The 9,604-nt window shown below is 38.2% G+C and overlaps 1 protein-coding gene across 1 annotated transcript in view; it reads left to right on the forward strand.

Annotated features, from left to right (window-relative positions):
• The window catches only part of FASTKD1 (FAST kinase domains 1), a 48,701-nt gene extending 41,811 nt beyond the window's left edge, over positions 1-6,890 (forward strand). The window contains exons 13-15 of the mRNA XM_080798425.1: positions 4,465-4,603; positions 5,446-5,560; positions 6,716-6,890. Coding sequence (XP_080654551.1) covers positions 4,465-4,603; positions 5,446-5,560; positions 6,716-6,811 — 350 coding nt within the window. The 3' untranslated portion in view covers positions 6,812-6,890. The remainder of the gene's footprint in view (positions 1-4,464; positions 4,604-5,445; positions 5,561-6,715) is intronic.
• The last annotated feature ends 2,714 nt before the right edge of the window (positions 6,891-9,604 follow it).

Consider the following 9,604-nt stretch of genomic DNA (forward strand, 5'->3'; position numbering starts at 1 on the left):
AACCTTATTAGTTTCTTCATCTGTAAATGGGGATAATAACGCCCTCTTAACAGGGTTAACTGATTTATTGTATGAAAAACATTTAGCACTGCCCTTGGAACATAGTGAGTGCTCAATAAATTTTACTAAAAAACTACAGATGTTTAATCTGAAAGCAGGAAAAGTTGTGGTGAGCATAACTTATAATGTTTGAAGGATTGTTATGTGAAAGAAAAAATAGGTATCTATTTCAAGGATAAAAATACTTTAAAAAATATTTTATAGGGCACCTGGGTGGCTCAGTCGTTAGGCGTCTGCCTTTGGCTCGGGTCACGGTCCCAGGGTCCTGGGATCAAGCCCCACATTGGGCTCCCTGCTTGGCAGGAAGCCTGCTTCTCCCTCTCCCACTCTCTCTGCTGTGTTCCCTCTCTTGCTGTGTCTCTCTCTGTCAAATAAATAAATAAAATCTTAAAAAAAAACATTTTATATATTATATTATTATATTTTAAATATAAATACTTTGAAAAATATTTTAAGTCAATAAAAGAATTTTATGAAAGTTTTGTCAAAATCTGAAATAATGGGGTGCCTTGTGAAGAAGAAATGTTTGGGCAGAAGCTGGATGATCAGATTGAGTGTTCAGAAGACTGAACCAACTTCATCATTTGTACTCTCATCTTGCACTACAAAACACATTTTCTCAGTTGTTTGGTTTTATGTTAGGGTTAAATTTGCCTGTGAGTGACAAAAATCCACAAGTAACAGGAACTTAACCCAGTGTATTTCCTTCTTCCATGTGCATAGGGCATCCAGGGCTGGGATGCTAGCTCCACAAATCTTTAAGATCAAGATCCTTCTATTTTATTTTATTTTTTAAAGATTTTATTTATTTTTCAGAGAGAGAGAGTGCAAGAATGCACACAAGCCCAGGAAGGGGCAGGCAGAGGGAGATGGAGAAGCAGGCTTCCCACTGAAGGAGGAAGCCTGATGTGGGGCTGGATCCCAGGACTGTGGGATCATGACCTGAGCCAAAGGCAGATGCTTAACAGATTGAGCCACCCAGGAGTCCCAAGATCCATCTATTTTATTCTAAATTACAACCTCAACATGTAGCTTCCATTTTATGGTCCAAAATGGCTCCTTCTGCTTTAGCCAACATGTCAACTATCTAAGCAGAAGGTGGACGGAGGGAAGGAAAAGGAAGGGTGTGCCTCTGAGTTCAGTTCCTTGAAGTTGCACATACCATTTTTAAATTATACCCTGTGGCCACACTTTGCTATGAATGAGTTTAGGAAATGTTTTCATTCTGGGTGGCCATGTACCCAGCTAAGAATAAGGAATTCTATTATTATAATGAAGGGAAGCATTAGGTATTGGGGGACAACTTGCACTCTCTGCAGGAGGGTTGTTTTAAAAGACTGATAGAGATCTTCCTTGACTTATCATGGGGTTGTATCTCAATAAACCCATTGTAAGTTGAAAATATTTTAAGTCAAAATGCATTTAGGGGCACCTGGGTCATTCAGTCAGTTAAGTGTCCGACTCTTGATTTTGGCTCAGGTCATGTTCTCAGTGTTGTGAGATCGAGCCCCTCCTGGGGCTCTGTGCTGGGTGTGGAGTCTGCTTGAGATCCTTCCTCACCCCTTCTCTCTGCCTCCTCCATCCCCCACTTGCACCGGCTCTTGAACACACAACCTCTCTAAAAAAAGGAAAAAGAAAAAAAATGCCTTTAATGCACCTAACATGCTGAACTTCATAGCTTAGCCTAGCCTATTTTAAATGTGCCCAGAACACTTACATTAGCCTACAGTTGGGCAAAATCATCTACCACAAAGCTTGTTTTACAATAAGGTGTTGAATATCTCATGTAATTTATCAAAAACTGTACTGAAAGTGAAAAACAAAATCGTTCTGTTTCTCCTCACTATTGCTGCCCAGCACCAAAAGAGTTCCAAATTCAAAATCTGAAGTATGGTTTCTATATTGAATGCATATCACTTTTGTACCATTGTAAAGTTGAAAAATCATAGGTTGGGGACCATCTGTGTACTGTTAATCTGTACTACTTAAACTGTATCTGTATTTTAAAATATACTCCTGTAAAAATAATACAGAAGGAAATCACTAAAATATGAATGTGAAAATGGTCTGTAATTCCATCTTGTAATTTAAAATTATTGAGCATCAACTTTGTGACAGGCCCTGTAGCAGCTCTTTATTCCTGTTATTTCATTTAATTCTTTTTGTTTTGCTTTTGTTAATGTTTCTTTCAAACTATAAATAGTCATATCTATATAAAACATTTGGAAAACACAGAAAAGAAAAAAAATCACACATAACAAGTCATGCATAATGTAATTAGTAGTGAAACTAGGATTATTCTATCCCAAGACCATTGTATTCCCAATGCATATTTGTACCTCCTGTTGTCAAGAGGCTTATTTTAATGTGAAATGTATATAAATCATTAAAAGAAGATTTAATTGGTAATATTTATGTATAAGGATATAGCATAATTAAGACAATGTAATAATGTGATTAATAACTATGGATTAGAAGCAGTGCTTATTAAGGTTTAAAAAAACAACACTCGCTTAAAAAAAAAAAAAAATCACAGGATACCTACTTACAGAAAAACCAGAAAGCACAGATAACAAAAAAAGAGAAATTACCATGATACAACCATTGTTTACTTTTGCTGTCTTTTTTTGTAACTGACTTGTTTAAAACCAAAAATGGCTTATTCTATAATGTTTGTAGCTATGTTTACATATTGCAAATATTTTTCTGTGCCCAAATATATACATTATTTTTAGTGACTGCATACATATTTTGTTGAATTGAGTAAGTCATGGTTTATTTAATCCTTAGGGCTTTTTGTTGGGACATGCATCTGTCAGTACTGCAATTTCATATAATAACAGCAGTAGCAAATGATATACCTACATATTTTTATTATGTTTAAAGTGTTTTATACATAATAAACTTATTATGCCTCTACCAGGTACATAAATTATTCTATTTCATAGGTAAGGAAATTGAGGCTGAGACATTATTGTTTGCCCAAGGTTATATCTGGCAAATGGCGGAGCCAGTATTTGACCTAGGCATTCTAGCTCCAGAATTCATTCTCTCAGTGAGAGAACTATATTTCTTGTTTGATAATTAGCTTGAAGCTGCTTCAGTGCCCCAGTTTCCCTTATGTATAAAAAGCAGATAATTAAACCTACTCTTTTCTTTTCATCTGTTGTTTCTTTTTTCATTTGTCCTTTCTTTTTCTCTTGGTTTAAATACTTTTACAATTGTTTTTATTATAGAAAAATCTCAAACATACACAGAAATTAGAACAGTATGATGAACCCCCATTCAGCACTCACTCACCACAGTCCCACCTGATCCTTTTCAAGCAAATCACATATATCATCTTAAAATGTTTATCTGAAAAGATAAATGACTACAGTACCATCATTGTCACCCCTACCACCATTCATAATAAGTTCTTAATGTCACATAGCTTGTCAGTGTTCAAATGTCTCAGTTGTCTTTTATATGTTTTATTTTACTGTTTGTTAAAATTGGGATCCAGACATTACATTTGGTTGATAGGCCTTTGTAACTTCTCCCTTTTTCTTTTCCCCTTACTATTTATTTATTGAAAAAAAATTTTTTTCACATTCTAGACTTTTCAGTTATACCTCTGTTGTATCTCTTAACCTGCTCCTACATCCCTTATTTTCCTATAAGTCACTTCCTAAATTTAGAGGCTTGAATAGATTCAGGTTAAATTCAGGTTGGGATTTTTTGTCTGTTTGTTTTGCCCAGATGATTTCATAGGTGGTATGTACTTCTTATTGCATCATATCAGAAGACACATCGTTTGGGTTGTCTTTTGTTCTATTAAAGATTCATCATCTCATCCATTAGAAGGTTCTATGAGTTTTTCACGTACAGATTTTATCAGTCTAGTTATTGTCTAAATTGATTACTCATTAGGCGTGGTAAAGTAGTGATATTCAACAGCTACCATTTCTTCTGGATTAGCTGGAATTTGTCTAAAGAGACCTTTTTCCATATCAGCTATTTAGTTACTCTTATGTATAGTTCATACAGGAATCTTTGAATCTTTGCCCATATTAGTTTTCAGATGACTAGGTTTAGCTTCCTCCAAATGCTACCAAGAGATTTAAGAGGATTAAAATAAAACTCTTAATATGACTTGGCCTATACCAACACTAAATATAACTCCGTGCTAAATATAGTTTAGTAATACTTGCTGGTTGATTTTTATTGATTGATTTTCAAAGAGAGGTGCCATTGGACCACATCTTATAAAATAAGTTGAATTATTAGGGAGGCGTACATCATTCTTCCATGTGTGTGTGTATATACATGTATAGTGCTGTATGTATACAAATTTAAAATGTATCTTAAACTTTTACCTGTAAGAATTTACTTAATTCATACTGTTGATTCCTGTACTTATAGATTTTGAGTGTATCTTGGATAAAAGAAAAAAAGCTCTTCCATATGGAAGCCACAGTATAACTTTGGGGAGACTGCCAAAAACGCTCTGGGAATCAAATACCCAAATAACTGAATCAAGATTGCCACCAGGAGCTGAAAGGTATCTTACTTCTTAGTTTCAGATTTTGTTAGTTAAACGTTAAGTTTGGCATAATTTAATGAACTTGGTTATCAAGGATCGATTGTAGGAGAATCTGCTCCTCATTTATTTCCTGCATTCTGCCTCTGTGCCTTTGCTTTTCTTTGCCTTCACCCTTTATGTCTGTCCTTCACTCTCCAGTGGCTGGCCGTGTCTCTAAAGTGCTGAGCTTCTCGTTGTTCTCATTGGAAGCAAATAGTATGTTCTTTGGAGCTCCGCTACCTCTCCACTTACCCAGTAGCACTTAACCTCTTCCTACACTGTATTGCAGTGACTTAAGATGTATCACATACTGTTAGACTGTAAGCTCTTTAGGTTTGGATCCTCACAGTGCCTTCCGTATGGTAGTTGCATAATAAATATATCTTGGACAAGGAAACGAATGAAAGCATGGAGATTTTTACTGTAATTTGGTGTAAATTCTAATGAATAAGCTTACTTTTCATCAATTACTAATCTGTTTTTTAAAGGGTTTTTTTTTTTTAAGATTTTATTTATTCATTTGACAGAGATCTCAAGTAGGCAGAGAGGCAGGCAGAGAGAGGAGGGGAAGCAGGCTCCCTGCTGAGCAGAGAGCCCGACTACGACTACGAAGACATGACCTGAGCTGAAGGCAGAGGCTTTAACCCTCTGAGCCACCCAGGCGCCCCCATTAATTACTAATTTAAGTAGAAAAATAGCATATTCATTTGTATTTATTTGGCTTTTGTTAATTAATAAAGATGCAACTTTGTTCCTGAAAGTTTTGTAATTATTGTTTCTCATTTTGATTTCAGAAGTAAATTTTTTTTAATCTTCTGTAGGATTGCTCTGGAATTTTTGGATTCAAGAGCTTTTTGTAGAAACATCCCTCACTTAAAAGGAAAATCTGCTATGCAGAAACGACAGTTGGAAATTTTGGGCTATCGTGTAATTCAGGTATGAAATACTCATGTAATTCAGTCTCTAAAAAACCCAGAATACTGGCTGTACATGTGTTTCCTTTTTTAAAAATTGGAGTATAAATTAACATACAGTGTTTGTGCATTTCAGCTATACAGCATGATTGTTCAGCAGTTCTCTACATTACTCAGTGTTCACCACGATTAAATGTAGTGATCATCTCTCACCAAACATTTTTTCAGTCTTATGGACTATATTCCCTGTGCTCTATTTTCATCTCTGTGATTTATTTATTTAGCAAGTGGAACTTTGTACCTCTTAATCCCCTTATCTATTTCCCCTCTCCCACCCGCTGCTGGACGGCCACGGTCTGTTCTCTATATGAAATGTCTGTTTTTTGGTTTCTTTTTCTTTGTTCATTTGTTGTGTTTCTTAACCACATATGAGTGAAATCATATGGTATTTGTCTTTCTCTGTCTGACTTATTTAACTTAGCATTATACTCTCTAGGTCCATCCAGTATATGTTCCCTTTTAGTGTGAAAGTTCTAGAATTACCTTTTTTTTTTTTTAAGATTTTATTTATTTATTTGATAGAGAGAGATCACAAGTAGGCAGAGAGGCAGACAGAGAGAGAGGAGCAAGCAGGCTCCCTGCCAAGCAGAGAGCCTGATGTGGGACTCGATCCCAGGACCCTGAGATCATGACCTGAGCCGAAGGAAGAGTCTTAACCCACTGAGCCACCCAGGCGCCCTAGAATTACCTTTTTTAAATATTAAAAAAATGTTATATTAAAATATCTCTGAAACAGAACATCCTCCATTTTTCTTGAATCGTAAATAAAAATAATTTTATTGACTTTGGAAGATCTATTGTTTGTTTTTTTAAATTTATCTTATGAGAGAGGCACTATGCAGATGGGTAGGGATACAAGAGAAAAAGGCTAGTTTATGTATGTTGGAAAGATACATAGGAAAAATGGTGTACTGTTGGTATTGTAGGAATAGGAGGATAAAAGGAGCTGGGAGGAAGAAGTAGGTGTCTGGGCTTTATCAGGAAGAAGGATCAACTCGACTTCTAAAAATGGCTTATGCTTATGTAAACTAATTTCGCAGGTTCCTACATCTCGGCTTAGTGGTGCTTACAAGTCTTTCCTGATGTCTCTTTGTTGTTGCTTTGGCTTATTTTACAGATCCCGCACTTTGAATGGAACTCTATGGCACTGTCAACAAAGGAAGCTCGGATGGACTACCTGAGAGAATGTATATTTGGAGAAGGCAAATCGTGACTGTAGTTTTTTTTTTTTTTTTTTTTTTAAGATTTTATTTATTTATTTGTCAGAGAGAGTGAGCACAGGCAGACAGAGAGGCAGGCAGAGGCAGAGGGAGAAGCAGGCTCCCCGCTGAGCAAGGAGCCCGATGTGGGACTCGATCCCAGGACGCTGGGATCATGACCTGAGCCGAAGGCAGCTGCTTAACCAACTGAGCCACCCAGGCGTCCCGTGACTGTAGTTTTTGTTTAAAATTAGTGATGATGGTGTGTCCCAGCTGAACTTATTTTTAATTATGTTTCCTGACTCAGTGAAAAACTAATAGTTCAGAATTGATGGATTTCAAGGTCAGCTGAATACCTATTAAAGTAAACAAACAGGGGCGCCTGGGTGGCTCAGCTGGTTAAGCAGCTGCCTTCAGCTCAGGTCATGATCCTGGACCCCTAGGATCGAGTCCCGCATCAGGCTCCCTGCTCAGTGGGGAGTCTGCTTCTCCCTCTGACTTCTCCCTCTCATGTTCTGTCTCTCTCATTCTCTCTCTCAAATAAGTAAATAAAATCTTTTTAAAAACTTAAAAATAAAATTAACATTTTACTTTTTTCAATACTTCTTTACTATCTGGTTGGGAAATGGTATAAAAATTCTTAATATAAGGAACTTGTAGCTTTTAAGAAACTTAGTTTACAATTCATTCTTTGAGTGCCTAAGTGCCAGGAAGTGTTTTAGATGCTGGGGATTCAGCAGTGAATGTAGCATACCTGCTGTGGGTAGAGTCAAACAAAATGAATAAAATATACTGTACTATAGATGATATTAGGTGATATGGAGAAAAATTGGGAGGGTAGGGGATAGGAATATTTTGGGTAGGTATGATTTTATATGGGGTGATCTGAGGAGGACTCACTAGGGTGATATTTGCATTAAGACTTGAGGAGGTGAGGCTAACTGGCAGTAGAGTATTCCAGGCAAAGGGACCAAGATCCTGATGTAGGAATATGCCTGACATATTTGAGAATAACAAGGAACCCCCCGTGGCTGGAGCAGAACAAATGGGAGGTTGAGGGTAGAAGTATATAATACGAGAAAAGGTAACACAGATAACAGTCAAATACATAATACCCAACCTCTTGGCTATGGTGAATGAGATAAGCAGCCATTGGAGAGTTTCTATAAAGGAATGAATCACTTAGGCTACTCTGTTCAGTGAGATGGGAGAAGACTGCAATGAGACAAGTGTATAAGCAGGGAAACCCATTAGAAGGTCATTGCAATAATCCAGACAAAAAATGTTGGTTGGTGAGGCACCTGGCTGGTTCAGTCCGTAGAACATGCAGCTCTTGATCTCAGGGTCATGAGTTCAAGCCCCACAATGGGCGTGGAGCCTACTTAAAAATAAATGAAAAATAGGTGGTTGGCTTAGAGTGGTAGCTGTGGAAGTAATGAGAAGTGGTCAGATTTTGTAATGTATTTGGAAGCTGAGGCAACAAAATTTGCTCACTCACTGGAAAAGAAGTATGAGGGAAAGGAGTCAAAGATACTTGTAAGTTTTTGTTCTGAGCAACTAAAAGGATGTTATTGCTCTTGACTGAGATGGGAAAGTCTACTGGAGGAAGTAATAGGGGGCGCAGTGGGTGTGAAGATCATGAGTTTGGTTTTAGAAATGTTGAGTTTGTGATGCCTTTTTAAAAATTTTTCAAAAGATTTTAAAAATTTGTCAGAGTGAGAAAGCGCTCAAGCAGGGGGAGCAGCAGGCGGAGGAAGAAGCAGGCTCCTTGCTTCTTCTGAGCAGGGAGCTCGACTTGGGGCTCAATCCTAGAACCCTGGGATCATAACCTGAGCTGAAGGTAAATGCTTAACTGACTGAGCCACCCAGGCATCCCTGTGATGCCTTTTAAACATCTTAAGTGTTTGGAGTTACGAAATAGGCATTTTAATGAGTTTGGAGGTGAAGGCAGAGGTCCAGATGCCAGATATAAATTTGGAAGTTGTTAGCAGTATTTAAAGTCATGAAGGGGCGCCGGGATGGCTCATGGGGTTAAAGCCTCTGCCTTCGGCTCAGGTCATGATCCCAGGGTCCTGGGATTCAGCCCCGCATCGGGCTGTCTGCTCAGTGGGGAGCCTGCTTCCTCTCTCTCTCTCTCCCTGCCTCTCTGCCTGCCTGTGATCTCTCTGTCTGTCAGATAAATAAATAAAATCTTAAGAAAAAAAAATAAAGTCATGAAAGTAGGTGAAATCACTATAATATGATAGAGGAGAGTGAACAGAGGAGAAGTCTGAGGACTCAGCTCCAGGTGCTCCAACAAGGTCAAGGAGAAGAGAAATGAGCAAAGGAGGCTAGGCAGGGGTGGCCATTGAGGTAGGAGGGACAGTCATAGGTAGTGATACTTCCTAGAAGCCAGGTCGAGAAAGCATTTCGAGGAGGGGGAGGGGGAGGGGGAGGGGGAGGAGGAGAGCAGTTATATCAGATGCTGCTGATGGCTCAGGTAAAACGAGGATTGGGAAATGTCCATTAAACTTAGCAACATGAGGGGCACCTGGGTGGCTCAGTTGGTTAAGCAACTGCCTTTGGCTCAGGTCATGATCCTGGAGTCCCAGAATCGAGTCCCACATCGGGCTCCCTGCTTGGCAGTGAGTCTGCTCTCACTCTGAGCTCTCCACTCTCGCACTCTGTCTCTCAAATAAATAAAAATGTTTAAAAAAAACAAAAAACTTAGCAACATGAAAATCATTGGTAACCTTGCGAGGAGGAGTTTTGGGGAAGGGGTGTGTGTGGAAACCTGACTGGTTTAATAGAAAGTGGGAGGAGACAGA

Source organism: Martes martes, assembly GCF_963455335.1.
Source record: "Martes martes genome assembly, chromosome: 3".
Classification (NCBI taxonomy): Eukaryota; Metazoa; Chordata; class Mammalia; order Carnivora; family Mustelidae; genus Martes; species Martes martes.